Raw genomic sequence first — 22290 nt, 5'->3', positions numbered from 1 at the left:
CTCAGATTGCAGCTGTGTATAGTAAAGTGAACCTATTCGAAGCAAAAACACTCACATGGTGGTTGATAGAGGAAGCTTGATGTATTCAGAAGGCAACATGAGCACATGGAGACCTGGCTCCTCACTGAGAGAGCAATCCTATGGCCGCTAAGCAGCGTGGTTCTTCCCCATCTCGACGCTCATAACTGCAGTGCAGAGCAGGTGAAGAGGGAGCATTCCCAGGGATGAGGAGGAAACTGCAGAAGCGTGGTTACGACACTTCCTATGTGCCATCCAACCTCCCCCCGTCCAGCTCCAATGTCCCCAGCTAGACAAATGCAGGGTAGCCGGAGCACAGAGGAGAGGATCCCCTCCATGCTCCGCCCACCCTGCATTGGACAGTCGGCCATCTCGGAGTTCAGAGGCAGCCGACTATCCCATTAGGATTGTACCCTACTTGCCCTGATTAGGGGCGGACAACCTTTTTGACCTATGGACACATTTGGCAATTTGAGATGCTGTCATGGCAGCACCACAAATAGCTTCCATGGGGGGTGTAGCTAGTCACAAAGTACAAGTAACCTGCCCAGACAACACTGTACAAGGCAGAGGTGGGGTGTGAGCCCACTAACAACTCCTTTGAACTCAGTTTTCAGCACCAGCAGAAACCTGTTTCAAAGACGACATCTTTGTTCTCTCCTCCTTCTCTGCCAGCCAACTAATTCTCCTCCATCTCTTTTTCTATCTCACTCTGGATCACCACCCATAGATACTCTCACTTGCTCCCTTCCTCCCACCCTCCCTTCCACTCACATTCACCCCCCCTTTTGTCTTCATTTCCTAATAATATCTCTGAGCCCCATCTTGTAGCCCAGAGGCATTCATGAGAAATGAAGACTGCTGCAGCTGGAGGCACCTTGGCACATGCCACATTGCCTACCCTTGGTCTAAGTTATTGGAGCTAAAGAAGTTATGGTGTTTAATCCTTGTCACACAGCTTACAAAAACAAAGCCCAAGCCATACAGCCAACACCTCAGGAAATCCCTTTTTCCAAGCCCCATCTTCACCCTGGTAGGGGGATCTGGTCTACATACTCCTGCTCCAGCATCCTAGGATTAGAAGCCAGAGGAGAAAAATGGAAAGAATAATGACAAAAGCCATTAAGTACTCTTACACACAACTAATCAGCACATCCCTTTCCCTGTACAGGCAGGCCTGACTGTGACTTGCCTTTAAAAAGGCAGTCTAAGCCTTCAGATTAAGGATGGAACTGGGGATCAGGGAAGATGTCCAGGTCAAGAGCATCCCCACAGGTCATGACCACAGTTCTTATACATTAAGCACAGATGCCCTCTCACTCTTTTCCCCTCACTACCTAAAGTTGTGATTAAAAACAAAAACAAAACACCAACCAATATACATAAAAAACAATAAAGTTCTATGTCCAAAAACCAGTCCCAAGTGACAACACATGTAACCTGGTTACATGCAGCAAATAAATTCCAAAGTTCCTTTTGTTTCCAGATGAGACACCCCCACTTCTCACAGTTCAGAGAAACTGGAATGTGTTCCAAATAGCATACATAACGACATCCAGGAGTTAACTTGGGGAGCATTGACATCTTGGGACTCTGCTGGATTCATCCTGCAAGTAGCAGGCTATGACACATAATGAAGGACAATCCCACAGAAGTGGCCAGAGCCATCAAAGAATGGAACACCCCTCTTTATTCAGTAGATACAGCACTGTACAGGATGCCAGACATAAGCTCTGCTTTACAAACCATTTGCAGTGCTCCACATATTCACAGCTCTGCCTTTCTAGTGTCACTAATAAAACAGGAGGCAGCAGGTAGCTGTGCCATGCACATGGAGAGGGGCAAAGACAAGCGTAATACATGGCTGATAGTACCCCCACCCATATTTTAGCTAAAAATGCTCCCTTTATTCACTGCTAGGACAAGGCTGCAAATATTTCCACTAGCATGGACCAGGGCCACCTCTGCCAAGATGGGTGCTCTGGCAGCAATACCTAGCCAGCACAGTTCAAAGTTGCAGCCTACGAAGCTTTCCTCCTTCCTACAGTCCAGGGCAGTATGTGTATATGGGGGGCGGGGGGAGAATAGCAAATGTATATTGTAGCACCAGTTGCTTTGAATTCCTTAAAACAACCTTCCTCGACCCAGCATCCTCCAGATGTGTTGGACTACAACTTCCATAATCCCCCAGCCATTGTAACAGTTGTAGTGCAACATATCTGGAGGATGCTAGGTTGGGGAAGGCTATCTTAAAATACACCAGTAAGAGAGTGGGAATAAGGTTGATCGCAACCCCATCCATACTTCTAAGTCAGCCTTCTCCAATCTGGTGCTCTCCCAGATGTGTTTGACTACAACCCCCATCATTCCCAATCAACATGGGCTATGCTGGCTTGGGATAATGGAAGTTGTAGCCCAGCATATCCAGAGGGCACCAAGTTGGAGAAAACTGTTCTAAACTCTTGTAGAAAACAACTTGGAGCTGCTGCTTACCAAGCTCCCTCTCAGTACCTACCCCAGACATCCCCAACCTGATGCACTCTCCAGGTGTTTTGAACTTCAACTCCCATCAGCCCCAGCAAACACATCAGACATGCCAGGAGTTGCAATCCAATAGATCTGGAGGGCAGGATCCTGTAAAGCTACTGGGGGGAGGGGGCAGTGCTCCTTGCAGGTATAATCTGTCAGTACGCAGCAAGCCTCCAGTTGAAATCAGTCCCTCCATTTGCCAAGGACAAATAACCTCGTTGTTTCTTAAACAGGGCAGGAAAGAAAATAGACCAAGGAGTTCTGGCTCCCAAAATATGTAATGCCACTCATAGGGCCAGCTCATAGTATGGGATCTTCATGCAGCTCAGCCTGTGCCAACAGCTAGTAGGGATACATGTTTTATCTGTGACAGCAACCCTTTTTCCACACAAAGGAGTGGGTTTGGCAAGCAGCTGTTGGAGTTTGCAGCAGCCATTGTAAATTTTAAAAAAGTGTTCCAAGTTTGGCTCCAGAAAGATAAGGAAGGAGTTAGATTACAGGGTAGACCAAGGCATGTGGGAACCTGTGGCTCAACATTCACCCATGCAAGTATTGGCTGGATTTTACCATGCCCCCTTGGGATACAATGCTTTGACAGGCCCTCCAGGGAGGATGTGTAGCGATGTTAGGTATGCAAACGATGAAGTCTCCTGCTGCTGTGCTAGGGGCCAGATAGCAATGGGAAAAGGGCAGTGGTGCAGGTGCAAGAGTGGAACATCGTTCTTGAGTATAAGCGGTGAACCAGTAGAACAAGAAGAGTTTCAGCAGACAGCTCAAACAAACGCCTTTGGAGGTCTAGCTCTTTCCAGAAGAACCTGCAACCCATTCCTTCCCTAATTTTTAAGATAATGACAGATTTCTATTTATTTTGGCATGTAAGAATCCTTCACTTGCTGGCACTTCAATGAGACCTGGATGCTTCCTGTCAAGGCACCCAGAAAAAAACACACACATATCACAAATGGGGCAGCACCAGCTTGGAGAATAACCCAAGCAGGGTCTAGGAAACGGGGATATATTCAAATAGCATGATAATGCCTGCCCGCCTGCCCGCCTGCCCGCCTTCCACCCATACACCCATGTACAGTACATGATGAAGAGCCTCATTCTCGCTTCTAAGTCCTAACAGGATGAACAAGGCAAGAGCAAGGGGCTTCCTCCAGAGCCATCTCTATGGAGAGTGAGGTGCTCAAGCTTGGTGTGATTTGCCAGGTGTGGAGATGACTTAGGCTGCTTCAGCTACTGGCTCAAGTAAACCCCAGTAATGGTGTGGTGCATCACCCTTCCAAGCCTGTGCTTTGATACTGCGATAGGGATATTAAATAAATGTTGCCCAAAGCAGAATGGAATCAATTGTGCACCTGGACGGGAAATCCTGCGGCAGTACCCGTGATGGCATTACGGGGGTGCTCCATCTGGCTTGGCTTCGAAGTTCATGAGTGAATGATAAAGACAGAAAAAGATTCACACACTTTTTGTGTGTGGAAAACTTCATCTGAGTCAGGCTCTGCCACTGGAGGAAGCCTGTGCCCAATTACTGTTACAAAAATAATCTCTCACAGCCCTTCTTTTCCTGAGTCCTAATCTATCTCCTGATTGCATCTTTAATTATGCTGCAGCCTGGACAGCGGTACACCTTTTCCGGCCTCTGAACGGGATCCATATCACAGGTCCTCCTCCCACTATGGAACATTTCAGGCAGGGTGAGTGCCTACCAATCTCCCTGCTATCTTGTGTGCTCCGTGGCGTTCCGTGCAGGTCTCGGATGATTCTCCAACATGGACGACATATATGCAGACACCGACAAATATATGTAATCACACACACATCCAGCCTATGCACAGCTAATGCGCCACTGGCATGGTGTATGTCTGGATAGAGTTCCGCCCACCACAAAGGCACTGCTGACTTGCAAGTTCTTCCCTCTGGTACTGACGTCCAGGACATGGACACTTGAGCCGACCCATACCTCGCAGGGCAGGGTAACCCAATGTCCCAGCAGCCGCGGCGGGCCCAGAATCTGGAACCCTCATGGGATCTTCAGCCTTCACAGCTACACCTGTTGGGGGTTGGTAGGACAGAAGCAGTTATTCTGATAGAGGAAAGACTGATTTGGTCAGAAACCAAGCTACTCTAAATTTGGGGGCAAGCAAGCTTCACCTTCCTGAAAATCTCTCTATTTACTTTTTTAAAGCAACGTTTTTGTATTTCATGAATGTAGGTGGTTTGTAAGCAAGCACAGCTGATGTCCAAGGTGATCAAATGCAAAGGAGGACAAGGCTGCTTTACCTTTCACAGCTGTACAGAGAAGGACATTTTGGCAAGTACAACTTGTGATGCAGGGGCAAGAAATTCTGTGTATACTGAAATCCCCTTTTCTAAGCAGAAGAAAACCAATAAAGCCTCAGAAACCAATAAAGATCTTGGATAGAATGTGCTATGCTTGGCATAGCTCTTTGTCCTTCCTCCATGGCTCTTAGTCCCCAAACCTCTCCATAGATTTCTCTCTTCCTTCCTACCCTGACAAGACTGGATACCTTTTTGATAGAGACATTTTAGCCACACATGATTTAATAGGTTTCATGCACCTGGTCTGTTTGCAAATGGGACCTCACCTCAACAGTACCTTTCTAAACTCAGAATCAAATAATTTATGAACCAATCCTTGGACAGATAGTTCTGAGGTGCTTCCAGACGGAGGGCTCCTCGTGGTACCCATCAGTAAGCACTGTGCAGCAATTCCATCTTTTTCCCTTAACAGATTTTCCACAGTAAAAAAAAAATGGAAGAAGCAATGGGAAAACATAGGACTACAAATGGACGATAACAATACCTGAATGCCCTGTACATTTTTGTGAATGAAGCAGGGTGATGCTGCGATAAAAGCCTCATCTGGAAACACCCCTGGTAATGGAGGTGAAACAATGTATATCCCCCAGTTAGGAGACAGGAGATCGCTCTTATTTGTGTCCCACACACCACCACTGTCAAAGCACGAGCCAGGCTGTACCTTGTGTATCTGAGGTGGCAACTCATCTTCCGAGCTCTCCTCTGGGACAGGCTCTGGGTGTCGAGCAGTCTGGCCATCCTCAGCCCAGCCCCCAAGTGGCAGCCGAGCAAAGTGTGACGCGGCCCTGTTCACCGCACCCGGGTCTGCGTGAGACAGATAGCAAAAGGGGCAGATAATTGCAGGAGGGAGCAGGCATCAGGAAACAAGGCCAGCTTCCAGGAAACCTACCTGAGGTTTCCAGACTGCCCTGTCCCTACCCAAAAGAGATAGCTGAGAAGCAGTAGAAATAATGTCCCTTGCAGGTACAGTTGGACTTGGAGCCCCCACCCCACTCCTCTAACCAAGCCCATTAAGCAACACCCTACAAGCCTTCTCCCATGCCCCTTGTTTGAAAAATTATCATTTCATAGCAAGAGAAAATGGAGCCTTAAAAAAAGGACAAAATGGTGCCTTCTGCAACAGCAGCAGTGAATGCAAAATGGTTTGGGGAACTTTTCAAGCTTACCATGGCACTCCTGTATCATTGCTAAGCCTTAGGCTGATGCTCTCTGATTGACCGTACCCACTTACTTTCACCACTGCTGGGTAGCAATGAGTGAAGAGAGGCTGGGAAGGAGCCTTAGGGCTGCTTCTGGGTATAGGCAGTTCAGGCTTGCCTCTTCTATGTGATGCCCTAGCCATCTAATTAGGCAAAAAGGTCCACCAAACTGCAGAGCTGCATTTCAAGCTCCGCCTAACCCATGCCCCAAGAGGCCCCAAAAAGTGTATGGGCAATGTTAGGCGGGGGACAAGGCATTTTCCCAGCCAAGGAATACAGATGGACAATGGATCTAGGCCTCCTTATCTATACCTGAGAGACCACCGTATCGGCGCTGGAAGCCTGCTTGCAGGGCAGCTGTCTCATCTCCAGCCTGGCGCGGTGAGGCAAGAGGATAGCTGGCTGAGCGAGGAATGGCGCTGCTGGGGGTGCCTCGCTGAGCCTCCGGCTCCTCCTGGGCACTCTCGCCACTCTCATCACTCTCTCGCCGGTGCCACAAGTGCCGCTCAAGGTCCAACTGGGCATGCTGCTTGTGCAACTGTGTGAGTGACAGGGGGGAGGTGTGAACTGACAACTCAGGGCCATGCTCAACCAACTAGGATCCTATGCTCTATGAGAATTCCCACCTGCACTTATGCAAAGTGTAGTCATATCCTGCTACCTGAAATGCAAGTCTGTGTACTTCCAGCTTCACTGTATGATGTAAGCTTTTTTGCTCCAAAGGCTTCACGTGGTGTCTGCTCGTGGGTTGGGGGTCGCACACACATGCACGTGCACACACATACTTTTCCCCATACCCACCCACCCCTTGGTGCAAAGGATGGAGAGGTTTAAATCTCCCTTCCCTGTCTGCTGAAATAATGGAATGGGATCGTTAGAGGGAGTATTTAAAGCCATCCTGCCTCAGCAATCCTAATCCAGACTGCAGTTTCCCCACTGCTATTAGAAGCAAGGAAACAGTGACCTTGGCTGTACTAGGAACACTGGGGGGGGGGGGAGCAAGGGTAAAGCCTCCTGCACTCGCCAGTCATCCTGATCAAGATCACTGTTAGTGCCGGAACAGCTGTCTTTTCCCCACCACCCAGCTGATCAGCTGGGTGGTGGAGAAAAGTAAGCAGGGCTCTCTGGGACTCTGGCAGGCTTCATGGAGAGTAGCCAAAGGCTGTAGATTACCCACCTGTGATGTCTAGGTATGTATGGACCCTCCTAACTCCATACATACCCAGTGAGGAGGACTCTTCCTCCCAGCCTGATTTCGATGTAATGAAGTGCATATTTTTCAGATACCCCACCACAGTACTATATGATTCCCCTGTGCTAGGATCATTCAGGCTTTCATATCTTGATATGCGAGTCTACTTGGATCTCCATGGCCTAATGCTAAGACCTGCATGGTTCTATTGTTGGCTTTTATTGTTTTTATTTTTTATCCCTTTTAATGTTTAACTGTTTTTATGTATTTTATTGCTGTGAGCCACCTTGGGAGGGCTTCTGCCCTGACAGGAAGACAAGAAATGTTTTAAATAAAATAAATAATAAATGGTTTTTAGGGCTCAGCTCACCTCGTGCATGTAGAGTGCGTGCAGACTCATCTCAGTAGAGGCATATTCCGAAAGAATCAGGCTCTGGAGCTGGCCCTCCCAGGCACTGCTGCCAGAACTAGCTGTTCTCGCATCAGCCCTGCAGCCAGAATGGAGAAAAGAGAGTCAAGATGTGGTGTGAGAAAGGATTCTTTAGTGTACGGAATGACTTTCCCCGCACCCTGTGCCCTAATAAACCGTGAATGTGGCAGCTTGTCATTAGTCCTAGCTTAGACATGGTAACAGCACCTCTGCAGTAGCGTACTAGCCACAGATCTGTCTTCACCAACCTGGCGCCATCCAGATGATTGGGACTACAAGTCCCATGAGCCCCACCCAGAATGGCCAATGGTTGGGGAATGATGGGAGTTGTAGTCCAAACCATCCAACTCCCATATATTATAAAGAACCCCCAAATTCTGCTGTTTTGAGAAGAAGGGACCTGTATCTGGAAGGGGACTAAGGTTTCTTGGTCTTGGAGAAGAGCGAAAAAGCAGGTTCCATAGGATATTGAGGCCTTGCACATCCCAAATAGAGCTGCAGACTTCTTGAATACAACTTTCTAGCCAGAACACTTGCAAATTTCAGATCTTGCCTCAGGACAACAACCACAGACACCTCCACCATGAAATACTTTATGCTGATTTCTAACCCTCTTGTTTAAATGGAAAGAAAAATAAAGAATTCAGTGTCTTTTAAAGCTGTGAGACCCTGACAATCCAATATTGTGTAAGCAGGCATGTCTCCATGACTCTTTTTCTCACCTTTGTATAAGACAATCACCAAAATCCCCCCCCCCCATCTTGCTCACCTGGACCTATGATAGCCAGAGAGAAGCACTCATTCACTCCCATCCTTTCCTCACATCAGGAAAGAAAGAGGAGCCCATTGTCTTCATTCTTTCCTTAATGTCTGGCACCTAAAAATCCATTTTCAAACATCCATGAGCAATCTTGGAGGAAGGATTTGTTCGGTTTTATTTTGATCACTAAATCGTGCGAGAGGAGGGATAAAAGCAGCAACCCAAATTCATGGTTTACACAGAGAGGGAGAGAAGGAAAGAAGATCCCTTCCATTCTTTCTGCTCAGAAGAGCAACCCCCCTTTTTCCTCCACTCTGTCTCCCCTTCTTTTCCAGAGAAGGAGCTCTAAAGAGTTTCCCATCACTTCACAAGTCAGTAGTTACAGAGAGGTAAATCTTTGCATTATCTTCTATTTTTCCTTCTAAGGGGTGCATACTCCAATTATCTCTTTTCATCCCCTTTCCCTAATATTCTACCCGGTTCCAAATTCCAAAACCCCTTGGCTTTGCAACTCCCTGTTGCTCTTTATGCCTCTCCATCCACTTTCTTCCCAAACCCCTACATTTGCTCTAACCCCCTCCTCCAAAACTGTCTTACAATCCCCCAAGACAGTCTGTTCCTCCCCTATTCAAATTATCCCAGGCTGAAACTTCTTTCTCTCCCCCACTTCACTATAAGCCACACTCACACCTTGCTAAAAGTCAAAACTGCCCTCTTCGAGGTGCCCCACTTCTATCACCCTTTTTTTGAACACAAATATACACCTTGCTAAAAATTAAATCTGTTCTCTTTTGAACACACAAACACACTAAGATTTTCTAAGTATCCCAGCGTACCTAGCTTCACTACTGACTTGAAATACTTGTTAACTTTAACTTTCTCAGTTTTAATGTACGATTCTAATTCCCTACATGTGCGATTTTAATTCATTTTAAATTCTTCTTTAATAAAACAACTAATTGCTTTAAAAGACCTTGTTGTGGTCTCTTATTCTTTCAGCTTTGGGGTTATTGGGTTTTCCTAAATGCCCAGAGTTCAATGCCAAAAGATCCCTCATGTATGTATTTGGTTTACATGTATATGAGATGGACAGCCCTGTACATTAAAGCATACTTTGTAACACATAGATCATGTACCCATGGGATGGGAATGAAAAAATATGTGGTTGACAGGCACGGCAGTCTTTTGTGGAGTCCTGCAGAACTGGATAGTCTTGTGTTATCCCTCATAACCTCAGCTCCAAATGCAAAGGAACCTTAGGCACTCACTACTCAGACTACAGAAAGAAAGGATGCAAATAAAGGCCACAAAAATTTTCACAGTTGCTTTTAAGGAGCATGTAGGAGACTGCTTCCCTACCCTCCAACGCTCCTGGAAACCTTTGCTGGGAAAAGCATCATGTGTGACATTGTCCTCAAAGACAGCTGTCCCAAAGCTCTCTAGGTAAAGTGCTGGTGAAGTGCTTGATCCTTGGCCTTTTTCTCTAGGTCCTTACCAAATGCAGCTTCTTACCCTGAGCCTGCCATTGTGCCAGCGCCCCGAAGTTGGGAACCATCAGCATGGGAACTCCCGTGGACTGTCTGAGCAGATTGAAGAGGGGAGAAAGAACGCAGGGCAGATGCCACCTCAGAAACAGCTGAGAGATGCCGCGAGGCCTGCGCATCACGGACTGCCTGGTAGCCCAGTGCTGAGGAGCCTGCAATCACATTGGCAATCAGACTGTGCGGCTGCAGGGAGAGAACACAGAATGGAGCATGGGTCAGACAGGAACACAAACGTCTTGTCCATCTCAAGGTGTGATACTCAGCCACCACAATCCATCTTCAGCTCTGCCCCTGGGGTATCTCCAACTCCCTCCACGTCTGGGAAGTTAGCCCACCCATCTCAAACCTCCAGCAGGTCTAATACTTCTAAATACTAACTTCTGGAAGAGGAGACGTTATAGTTGGACAGAGGATCCTTTACAAAGACAAGAGGAAGATGAGAGATTCAGTGAGGTTTGTTAATCACTATAAGAAGTCCTATGGAAAGGAATCTCAAAATAGCCTAATGTAAGGGGATGGATAATGTGGATAGTCTGAGGATGCCAACCTTTAGTGGAATATAACTAAGCTTTGCTGAGGAGAAAAAAGGAGGCAGAAGTTAACAAGCTTGTGAAACAAAGAAGAGGGGTCTTATGAGGCAAAGCGGGAGAGCAGCCATGCTATTCCCTACCTTGGCACCTAAATGACTCCACTGGCCCTGAGGTCCATGCAGAGACACCAGTACTCTCCAGTCTCAGGGCAGGGCACACAAGGAAATAGGCATATCCCACAAAACCAGCTCAGCACTCTGCTTCTCTCTCTCCCATGATAAGCCAAGATTATATCCTGCTCTACCACCCACTCATTCCCTCCATCTTCAGGGCAGGTACCTCAGATTCTGACTGTAGGGACTGGATGGAGGTGAAGAGTGTGTTGTCAGGGAGGACAGCCTGCTGGGCTAACGCCAGGCTGCTGTCCCGGTGCACACGTTCCTTGAGCAAGCCAATGAAAGCCGTGCTCTCCCGAGGTGGCTGCCAGTGTGGGTTGGTGATGGCAAAGTGCATGAGGGACAGCTCTGTCTTCCCATCCTCGGCCTGCTGGTAAATGGAAGCCTCAGTCTTCCCAGCCGACATCCACTGCAAAACACACAGGGCCAGACTTGTAGCAGAGCCTACACCACCCCACTGCCCTCCACCACACACATCCAACCATCTAGGTCTCCCAAAACCAAAGCCAAAACAAGGAAAGGGCTACAAACACACTAAGATCCGCACCACTCCTCTAGGATACTGGGACCAGCATGGACTGTCCGACCCTACAATGTTCCAGTAAGAGATCTAGGAGTAGGGCAGACCCTCACTTAGTATTTTTTGTTGCATGAAAACAGAGTTGCCAGTAGCCAAGTCTTGATATCTGGTCAAAAGCAGTGATTGGACACAAAACTCTGTTCAAATGATAAAGCGTTGAAACTGTGGCTTGGGGATCAAGAGGGCAAGTTTTGTTTCTGTGAAGTGAGGTCATGCTTTTTAACTGAGATTTGTGTCTATTAACAAAATTAATATATTTTCCTTTCAAGCCATTACTTTTCTCAGCATCAAACAGATTCTTTTTGAAAGGAACAAAAGGAGCCAATACTTTCTGAAAGGAACACACATTGTCAAAATGAATTTCCCAAGTGTACCAGCTGCCTAGAACATGGACTTCACTTCTTTTAAAGCACTTGTTTTAAGGCTGAACAGGAGAAAGTGACATTTCCCACCCTGAAAACCTAGCTTCAATGCTGAAGGCAATTATACATTCATCATCTCACATAAACCAAATGTTACCACCTGATCTTACAAGTCTGCACTCTGTGACTTGAGATACTGAAGCCACTGTCTGACATGCTTTCATCCAATTATGGAAGAGAAGGTATTTATATCCTACCCAAGAAGTCCATGAGCTCCCTACCCCAAATTTCTCAATTTTGCTGGGACTTACTGCAGGGTGTCCATGCTGACGCACATCCATCTGGGCAAAGGAGCAGGTGTCTCCCACACCCACCACCTCCACTGTGAAGTTGCGGAAGAAGTCAATGATCTCCAGGGCTTTGGGCCTCAGACAGAAGATGAGGATCAAGGGAGTCACAATGGGGCTGAGCAGCTCTTCCAGAATGAAGACCTTGAATAAGGAAGACAAATTCAAAGAACTGCCACAGCTGGGGATCACATGTTTCACCAGTACAGCCTCAGGATAAGACTCCAGGCACTGCCTTTGACCCATGTGCCCTGTCATCAGAGAAGCTTCCCCAATTCCTGGGGGAACACTTGAAAACAAGATGTACTAGGATCCCAAGGGCAGCAGTGATACAACTCCCTCCCTCCCTCTCCACCCTCCCCCACCCCATCTCACCGCCTTGTACTGGAAGAGTTGGGCGAACTCATCTCGGGTCTCATAGCGGTGGGCGTTGCCTTGCCAGTGGTCAGGCATGTAGTGGATGTGTGCCAGAATCACTCGAAGCAGCTGCTCTGGGCAGAATACCAGGTGCTGGTCTGGGATGAAGGATCTGCAGGACAGGTGGGACACACAGAATGAATCAAAGAGATCTACATCCCTTGATAACAGCAAGCAGATGAAAAAGCAGCTTGTTGGAAAAGGTTGCATGTCCTCGTGGTCTAGGTCCTCAGGCTGTCCAGCACACAGCCCCAGGCTTCCTTCTTTATGAAAAAACATACACACTAGCAAGCCTACAGAGAGAGGCTCTTAGTGGCACAGATCTAGCATGGTCACCTTTAACCAAAGCAATTCATTACGCTGGAAGACACATTTTTATACTAGCTTATATCCTGGTTTGGAGTATACAAATCAGCTTTCAGATTACCTTTTGATAAAAGAGTAATAAAATGGATAAAGCCTCTTCACCTATAGCCATTTTGCAAGAATTTTTCACGGGCTTAGTGGGCAGCCAAAATCTTAGGCTATGGATTCCTAGGGTCCTATCAAGCTGCTGAAGTCACCTGCAGGTTACATCAATATCAAGCAGCCTTCCCCAACTTGGCAGTTTCCAGATATGTTGCCATGTTGCTGGAGATGATGGGAGTTGTAGTTCGACAGATGTGGTGGGTACTGGGTTGGCGAAGGCTGATCCAAAATCATGGCAGCAGCAGATCAACTTCATATAACATATAAAATGTCTGAGTGATTTTAAACACAGATCAATATACAACACAGCTAACTTGGGAGGTATGCTGTTTAAACAGCCACCGCTCCGCTATATTACCCCCAATGTTGTCCCTTCCTGTTCCATCTCTCAAGTTCTGCTGATGCTTCCAACTCCTTTCTCCATTCCAGTTCTCTTAAGCAAATGTGCAGACTGCCCTAGCCTATTCCCCCTGGAGCAGTATCTGTCACACCCTTCACAGACAACTAGAAGCCCTGTCCCCACTTGATCCAGCAAAAACAAACAAACAAACAAACAAACAAACCAACCCTGAAAGGTAGGTTGAAGGTTGCGCCATTCTAGAAAAGACAGACTTTGCCTTGTGGAATCTCAGAGGCCCTCACAGTGCATGTGTCACAATGAAAATGAGTCCAAGGCACCATCAGCAGTGAGATTAGAGAAGAGGCTTGCCTAGTTGAGTTGAAATTAAATTTCAGGCCCATGAACCTCTCAAGTGTTCTAGCAATCTTTGCTAAAGAGCAGCACAGGCCATTTGTATTCTAGCTACAGACTAACTGAGGGACAGAGAGCATAATAGGTTCTGCTGATGAATGCACTTTTGGTCAGCAAAATGCTTTTAGCTTCCACCTGCCAATTCTCTGCTTGGGTGCTTCGCACAGTAACCACCACCACCGCTGCCCTGCTGATGTCCACAAAGTATAAAGAACTCTCCCTCCTAAGGCACGAAGGTTCCACTCAGTCACTCTCACTCACCTGCAAACAGTGACTGCCACACCCAGAATGGTGACAGTAGTGAGGACGTGCTCCACAGCAAGTACGTCTTCATCATAAATGGTGAGGGCAATGAGGACAGCAAGGATGGACCCAGCAAAGAAGGCCACGTTCTTTGCCACGATGGTGAAGAGGGGTGAAATGAAACAGTTCATGTACTTGGAGGCCGGTTTGTAGCCCTTGCTGAGGCGTGAGTGCAACTCGTGGTCCAGCTCGTTGAAGTGGCGCAGGTAGCAGCGGCCATAGAGGGACCAGCAACGCGCCCCCAGGCTGCCAGGTTCTCGCTTGAGGATCTCCGTGTAGCTGAAGAAAGCGTAGAGGATCTGCCAGATGAGGATCAGCGGGCAGAGCAGGAAGTTGGCAATACCAATCCACAGAATGCGGGTGCCCAGCTTATCGGCCAGCTCCAGGCGGTTGCTGCCTCGCTTGTACTCAGCCTTGAGGCTCCACTCATTCTCAAAGAGAGAGCCGGGGCCCCAGAAGAAGATGAGCTCAAAGTTGTACTTAAGGCCACGCGTATAGAAGACCGTGTCGCCCAGCAGGGGAAGGTGGAAGCGCACAGGCAGGAGTGACTTGTTCACCATGGCTACCATGTAGTTCTTGAAACGCAGGATACGGTGGTAGATGTCCAGCTCTGTCAGTTCCTTCTTGTGGATGCAGATCTGGTGCTCCTTCTGGATTTGCACAATCCGGGCCTGCACCTCCTGCCATGTGTAGTAGGGTAAACTGGACTGTAGGCAGAGAGACAGGCACAGTGCAGTTAGCAGTGTGACAAGGTCAATGGAATAAGGGCCTCCCCCTCCCTGCTTACTGGGAGATATGAACTCCTCACATCATACTGATAATTGGAAGTCATAGGACCCATGCTTCTGCATATAATCAAGAATTCTTCTGTCCTTCTCCTCTGTGTTCTCTCCCTACACAATATGTCTTAACCTTCTGTATGGTCCTCTCCCAAATGGAAACCACTTGCAGGCTCGCAACTCCAAAGCTTCTTTAATGGCTCCTAACAAACCCAACTCAGCTTTTCCCCCTTCTCCTTTTCCCAGTGCTCTCCACTCACTCAGCTTCAGAAAAGGTTGAAAGGAATGCAAAACTCCTTTCAAATGCAAAAAAAGTGTGGTGTAAAATTCATATTGCCTTTTTGCTCTATAATTTTGCTTTTGGTGCAATGGGACTAAACCTTTTCTGCTTACGTGTAAAGGGAAGGGAATTCGTTAATGTAGAGACTCAGCCTCTAACACCCTTGGGCAAGAGCCCAAGAACAGATACTGGCAAACCCAGACATAGCAGCTGCATAGAATACCAACCCTGCCACTCAACAAAATATGTCAGAACAGCAAACAAGACGCATGGGCAAGACAGAGCATCCGTGGGATTTGCACCAGACTGGAGAGATCAGCAGCAGTGCATAGCTCAGGAGGAAGGTCAGTAAGGGAAAGCAAACAAACCAGAAGACATTAGGCTGGGTATTGGGGGAGGGGGTTAAAAAAGGCAGTAGTAAGCAACAACAGTTCTTATCTCTTGCTTTTTCATGGCTTTGACAAGAACACAAGACTATAAGAACTGCCTTGCTGGAGTAACCCCAAAGTCCTGTTAGTCCAGCATTCTGCCTCCAACAAGAATCAGCCAAATGCCCCTGAGAAACATGCAGAAAGGATGATGATCTGCTTGCCTCAAGCCATCTGGTAATTGAAAATATCTATTGCCTCTAAACATGAAGTTCCACTTATGTCTCTACATTCCTTTTTATCTGCACAGAACGTTTATGTGAGCACACATGCCCATGGTCTCTGGAGCCCAACAGCTTACCATAGGGATCTTGAGAGCACTGATGTAAAAAGAGTGGATTTCCCAATAGCAGCAAATGTTGTAGATGAACTTAATCAGCCGATGGATCCAGAAGACCCCCGCGATCACCAAGATGGAGAGGAGAAAGCCATTGGCCGGAATCCTATTGGAAAGAATGGACTCACCGTTGGAAGGTGCCGCTAGGGCTTTGCAAATATGACAAGGCATGCTGTGCTGAGATACATCATTAAACTGTACTAGGGGGGTTAGATCACAAAGCAGCTGGGTTGGCAAGACTGAGAGCAGGCGATCAGGGTAGTAGTATGGAAGTGAATACAATGTTTTCTCTCACAAGGGCTTCTTGAAATATCCCTGTTCCTATAAGTGGACAACCAATCCAAAAGACACTGAGGGCTCAAAGATTGGCTGACTATAATTACAAGTGCTGTCACTGAGTCCAGCTGACTAATCAAGAGCCCACCCCAACTGCAGAGTGTAGGTTAACACCAGAGACCCTCAATTCTCCAAATGTAGCAGCAAACATCTAAAAGCAGTTCTAACTAGCAGTCAGTGACAGCTACAGTCACCTTGCGAGAGCTACATTTCCCAGCATAAAGTGAATATAACAACACACGAAGAGCCATGCTGGATGCGACCAAAGGTCTACTAGTGCAGCATTCTCTTCACACTGTGGCCAACCAGCTGCCTGGGAGAAGCCCACAAGTAGGGCATGAGTGCAATACTACCCTCCCGCTCATGTTCCCCAGCAACTGGTATACAGAGGCATCCTGCTTCCGATACTGGAGGTAATCTGTAGCCATTATAACTAGTAGCTGTAGATAACCTTGTCCTCCATGAATCTGTCTAATTCCCTTTTAAATCCATCCAACCTGGTGGCCATCACTTCATCTCATGGTGGAGCATTCCATAGTTTAACTGTGCACAGTGTGAAGAAGTACTTCTTATCTATCCTGAATCCCCCACCATTCAGCTTCATTGGATTACCCCAGGATCTAGTATTACGAGAGAGGGAGAAAAACCTCTCCCTATCCACACCATACATAATTTTGTTCACCTCTATCATGTCTCCCCTTACTCACCATTTTTCTAAGCTAAACAGTCCCAGATGTTGGAACCTTTCCTCATAGAGGAGTTGCTCCAGCCCCTTGATCATTTTGGTTGCCCTTTTCTGCACATTACCCAACTCTACAATATCCTTTTTTAGTTGTGGTGACCAGAACTGCACACAGTATTCCAAGTGTGGTTGCACCATAGATTTGCACAAGGGCATTGGAATATTGACAGTTTTATTTTCTATTCTAATAAATAAATAAATAAATATTCCATTTCTAATGATCCCCAACATGGAATTTGCCTTTTTCACAGCAGATGCACACTGGGTTAACATTTCCATCGAGCTATCCACAACCTCAAGATCACTTTCTCAGTCTGTCACTGCCAGCTCAAATTCTGTCAGTGTGTAAGTGAAGCTGGGATTTTTTTGCCCCAATGTGCATCACTTTACACTTGCTGACACTGAACTCCATTTGCCATTTTAATACCCATTCTCTTAGTTTGGAGATATCCTTTTGGAATTCTCTGCAATCTTTTTGTTTTAACCACGCTAGATAACTTGGTGTCATCAGCAAACATGGCCACCTCACTGCTCACTCCTAATTCCAGTGCTAATGGAGTGCAACCTAATTCGAAGCAGAGGATCTTTCCATGTCCGGAAGGTCTCTTGGATTTTAGACCTCATCAAGATGGGCAAGGATGTGGCTGAATGTAGTCAGGGATGGCTACCGTCAACTTTACCTGGCACTGCACTCATTGGGAGGCAGGAAGGCATCTGGCAGGGTCACCTTGATTGGGTCACTGGAATGCTGGCTGTGATTCACCAGCTTGTTGGCAAAAAGGATGTCATAGTCAACACAGCTGACAAGGAATGTGGTGAAGGCCACAACAAAGATGAACTGCCTATGAGAAAAGAGGACACACATCAGGAGACCATGTGGAACAGGAGCCCACGTTGAAACTATCTGGGGCAGCAGAAGGCACCAGGCTGTCTGTGTCCTTCATATCAGAGACATCTTGCATGTGGGTGAAGGGTAAGAGAATGAAAAGCAGAATTAATTTTCCTTTCAACCTAAATGGCAGGAAACTGGGGATAGGGAAGGGTTGCCATCCCCAGCATGAACTGATGACTCCTTCCCCCTCTGCTTCACAGGGTGCACATGAAAACATGAGAATGCTCGCTTACAAATCCTAGCTTCAGGGAATAGGAATATGGTTTATACTCACATTAACTCAAATATCTCGCTGATGAGCATGCAAGTGAAGCCATTCTTCTGGTGCAGGTTATAGACGTGAGGGCTACAGTCAAGGAGAATTGCATGGACTATTGGCTGCAGAACCCACCCCTGGCTACATCAGAGACTAGCCTCCTCCAATTTGCAGGAGGCCTCTCCTCTCCCAGTTCTACCTGCCGTGCTCCAAGAAGTGAGCCATAACCAGCTTGAAAAGGGAGTCAGTAACTTTCTGCCATAAATAATTCCACTGGAAGGCAATACCACAAACCTCCCTGTATTCCTTTTGTTATCATTTTATCCATAAAACCCACATGAGTTCTATATGAGAGGTTGTTCCTAGACTATGCTCATCTTTGTTCCTAAATTTATATTGAAAAGACTCTTGCCTTTTCGCATGTCAAAAATTACATTCTGCTGAATAAATCCTTATTTTTTATTTATGCAATACATATCTATACCACGTTTCTGTCAAGGCCCCCAAGGCAGCGCACAATGTTTAAATACGGAAACAAGCAAATGTTACCAATCCCCGCAAAACATCAACGTACAGTTCTCTCAGGCCAACTGAAGTTCCTTGCAGGAGCTGATAGCACCAGCTCCTCAGACTGGACTTCTCCTCTTCTGCCTTCCCTCAGAGCACGCAGGTCTTTAGCCCCAGGGAAATCAGGGGAAAGGCTGCCCCAACAGTCCACTCAGGTAGTTTCTTCAGCAAGGTAGTTCCAAAGCTCATGTCTTTGGACTGGGAGTCATTCAGAAGTCCTTGGGCCAAGAATACCCTTGTAAAGGCTTCCTACCTCTGCTGCAACTGAGCTGCCCACCCCCAAAACCCACAGCAGGGACGCAATCATCCCTGCCTTTCTATCAAGTAAGTAAGGATATACGAGAGAAAAAAAGATCCAAATTCTCAATGTGGTGCCAGGGAGCTACAAGGCAGAGACAAGGTAAAAAAAAATAACAGTTCCAACATTCAACTCAGCAGGTTTCATAGGACAGGAAATCAGACAGATACTGTCAGTGAGAGAGTCTCATCATGTGAGAAGCTGCAGGTATCACCCTCAGTTAGAGGACCTGCACTCCATGGGAGTTATGAGATGTATGATTTTCTCTCCGACACGGCAGCTCATTGCCTCACTCAAGCTTACTGCTACAACAACACAATATAAAGCTGAATTCCTATCACACTTACTAGAAAGTAATCCCCACTGAATTTAGTGGGATTCCTGAGCAAACCTGCTTGGGATCCTGCTGCACAGGAAACAGTTTTCCAGGAATGTAGGCCAGAGGCCCACATTTCTACTTCCTGTTCAGACTAGCATTTTGCCAAGCACAGGCACTGTCAGCACTGCTTTGTAGGGTGCCTGGCACTGAGACTGGCAGCTCAACTGTACTCACATTTGCTGCCCTCAGGTACATGAACCATCAAGTCCTCTTCTCCAGGGGGAGAGTCGTTGTATGAGGCCTCCAGCCGCTGATACTCTGTATCGAAGTGAGCCATGTTGTCACCAAGGTGGGTGTCATCCAGCGTCACACAGGTTCTGAGGGAAGGAAAGCCAGTGTAAAGAACAGCAATTTGGCTCAACTAGCAGCCATCAGCCAGTTTGGAAGACTCTGGGGAAAGTCTCAACACTTCCTTTTAGTTTTACTTGAAACTGGAGAGGTTTTTGTGGGGATACAAGGGCAGAGGGCAAGGGGAGGAAAACAATGAGGAAAAGCAAGTGCAAGGAAAGTGCCGACAACAGAGAAGCAGTAAAAATGAAGGGACAGGATATTGTGGGGCGATGGCCTCTTCTTCCCATCATTTCCTTTTCCTGGAGGATGTGTGGCTCATCTCTATGGTCACACCAGTAATGAAAGCTGTTGGCTGCCACTACGTTATACCCCTAAAATAAAACCCTTACATTAATTTCATTTTCATGAACAGCAGGAACATGGATTCAGCACATATAGTTACAAGAATATCAATCTCTGTCCACATACAAAGTACAATGTTTCAAGTCAAGGAAAGCCACTCCCTTCTGGTCTTTATAAGAACTCTCTTCAGTTTTAGTTTCAGTTTAATTTGTTAAACTGGAATACGTTAAATTGTTCTCATGTCCTGCTTGTGGGTTTTCTATGGGCAACTGGTTGGCTACTGTGTGAACAGAATGCTGGACTAGATGGACCCTTGGTCTGATCCAGCACAGCTCTTCTTATGTTATTGTTATAGCTTTTTTACACAACATTTGTAAAAATACATTCTAATTAAAAGAGACCATATAAAAATTTGAACAAATGTAGCAGATATACACCATTCTTAAATTATAGCATGTTGGCAATGTAAAAACAAAGAAAAAAATAAACAAACAGAAAGACGAGCATAATGAAACGTGAAGTGTTTCCAGATGAGGCTTTTATCGTACAATCCCCCTGTCTGATTCATGGAATTTTCTAGGGGGGTCCAGACCTCGTCATCTTCCACTCATAACCCTCCCATATTTTCCTACTGCTTCTTCTGTCTCTTTTCCTGTCGTAGAAAACCATTAAGGAAAAATATGTAATTGCCTTCTGACTGCTACTGCTAGGAGCCCTCTGTCTGGAAGCACCTGACGTCTTCCATTTGTAACCCTCCTGCATTTTCCCACTGCTTCTTCCGTCTTTTTTTCTTACTTCAAAAAATCTATTAAGGAGAGAAAGGTGGAACAGCTGTATAATGTCCTTTGACTGGTAATGCCAGGAGCCCTCCATTTGAAAGCAACCCCGATTCATCTCAGGATGTTAATTCTGCAATAAATACCAAATCCTGGGCAGTGAGGAAAATCCACATGTATGGAATGCATGGTTACAGAACCTGTCATTTTTTGTGGAAGAAAAACAGGATTAACTTGGAACTGGCACTACTGGAAAGCTATGTGCTGAAAACGACTGTGGTCCATTAATCAAGGGTGGTATAACATAAGAACATATCACTCTTTTTCATCAGAACAAATGATTTATATTAAGGATCCCTGAGATACTTTATGATGCTTTTCATTCTACGCTCATCTGTGTTCTTGCCAGCTTTGCAAATAAAAGCAACCACACCCATACTTTAGAATTTCTCCTTGTTTATTTATAATACGCCCCATACTTTGACTCATACAGAGGCAGTGCCCACAGCTACAGGAGGGGCACACCCAGCTTAACTGGTGTGTAGTTACCACCATTCAGAACAAGCAGCAGCCTCAATTCCTTTAGCGTGACAAAACAAATCCCACCCAGAGCAAGAGAGATGCTCACCTGCTCCATCTATCCCTAGTGCTGTGGGAACACCAGTCTTGCGCTGCGTTTTGGACATCTGAGAGGCATGGGGGCCTCTCTAGCTTGGGACCTCCACTGTGCTTTCCCCGACTTCTAGGGTAGCGTCTGAAAGAATAAGGCACAGCCTACAGTGGCGATTTCGACAGGGAGATGAGGGTTTGGGTGCCCAGAAAAACACTTGGAGGTTCATTCAACACCTGGTGACAGCTGGTGGCGGCTAGTGGCTCCTTCTCAAGCAGAGAATCAGTTCCACCCCGATTTGGAGCTGGGGGGGGGGGGCACTGATTCTGCTCTACCGACGCCCGTGAGTCGAGAGAGGAAGAGGAAGAGGAGGAGGGGGGAGGAGGAGGAGGGGGGAGGCCTGCTCAGCTCCAGCTGCCGGCCGGCGGGCCGGCCAAACAGGTGAGCAAGGCACCCGCCTCCCGCGCCTTTGCGGGTGCACCTCTTGCCCCCGAGGGTGGGCTGAGCGCGGCCGGAGGGTAAGGTGGGCTCTCGCCGGGTCCCTCCTCCGCTGGAAAGGCAGCGCTGCCAGGCCGAGGCCGGGCTGACGAGGCTAGAGACGGGCCCCGGTGGGCTCCGGCAGCTCCTCCGAGGCGGTTTTGTTTGGGCTCAGCCGGGCTTGGGGGCGGGGCCCTCCTGGGGGTTGTTTACTTGCGGGGGAGAGGGAGACAGGGAGGCCAGGCGAGAAGCGGGAGCGTGGGGGAGATTTCCTCCGCCGCCGCGCTCGCCCCTTTTTCCCTGGAAGCTGCGCGGCTCACCTCTACGGTCGCCCCTGGTAACCGGCCCGGGGCTCCGCCGCCGCCGCCGCCGCCGCGACTTCCAGGACTGTCACTCATTCTCCCTCCTCCTCCTCCTCCTCCTCCTCAGCCTCTCCTTCCTCCCCGGCTGGCGCCTTCCGCTACCAATCGGAGGTCAGGACGGAGCCAGGAGGTGGAATCAGGGCCGACCAATGGGAAAGCTGCGCTGGGGGTGAGGCGGTGGGG

At 47.4% G+C, this 22290-nt stretch overlaps 1 protein-coding gene across 8 annotated transcripts; it reads right to left on the bottom strand.

Moving 5' to 3' along the window:
* Positions 1–1688: 1688 nt before the first annotated feature.
* On the bottom strand, positions 1689–22180 carry ATG9A (autophagy related 9A). Of its 8 annotated transcripts, XM_084805272.1 has the most exons (15): positions 22066–22180; positions 19424–19566; positions 18913–18954; positions 18024–18095; positions 17538–17699; positions 15744–15885; positions 13914–14662; positions 12392–12545; positions 11981–12160; positions 10891–11136; positions 9990–10204; positions 7658–7775; positions 6408–6633; positions 5558–5700; positions 1689–4606 (listed from the first exon to the last, which is right to left on the bottom strand). In XM_084805272.1, exons 4-15 carry the CDS (start codon positions 18050–18052, stop codon positions 4601–4603), a joined length of 2370 nt encoding a protein of 789 aa, XP_084661398.1. In that variant the 5' UTR covers positions 18053–18095; positions 18913–18954; positions 19424–19566; positions 22066–22180; the 3' UTR covers positions 1689–4600. The 8 variants fall into 8 exon arrangements, with proteins under 8 accessions (XP_084661398.1, XP_084661389.1, XP_084661361.1 ...); XM_084805254.1 differs by lacking the exons at positions 18913–18954; positions 19424–19566; positions 22066–22180 and adding an exon at positions 5381–5451 and having other exon boundaries at positions 4501–4606; positions 18024–18144; XM_084805263.1 differs by lacking the exons at positions 18913–18954; positions 19424–19566; positions 22066–22180 and having other exon boundaries at positions 18024–18144.
* Positions 22181–22290: the final 110 nt, after the last annotated feature.

Source organism: Heloderma suspectum, chromosome 1 (genome assembly GCF_057233095.1).
Source record: "Heloderma suspectum isolate Gila_16-S chromosome 1, 16-S_ref, whole genome shotgun sequence".
NCBI classification, from domain to species: Eukaryota; Metazoa; Chordata; class Lepidosauria; order Squamata; family Helodermatidae; genus Heloderma; species Heloderma suspectum.
The sequence above is the reverse complement of the archived record's forward strand: the minus strand, read 5'-3'. Positions and strand labels throughout refer to the sequence as shown.

Excerpts from the sequence above, each read along its gene's own strand:
- ATG9A (XM_084805227.1), bottom strand. The coding sequence starts at position 18,052 with ATGCTCATCAGCGAGATATTTGAGTTAAT. Across the intron at positions 12,546-13,913 it reads GTGGCAGTCACTGTTTGCAG|ATCCTTCATCCCAGACCAGC; the intron begins GTGAGTGAGAGT and ends CCTGTCCTGCAG. Across the intron at positions 10,205-10,890 it reads CCCTACAGTCAGAATCTGAG|CCGCACAGTCTGATTGCCAA; the intron begins GTACCTGCCCTG and ends CTCTCCCTGCAG.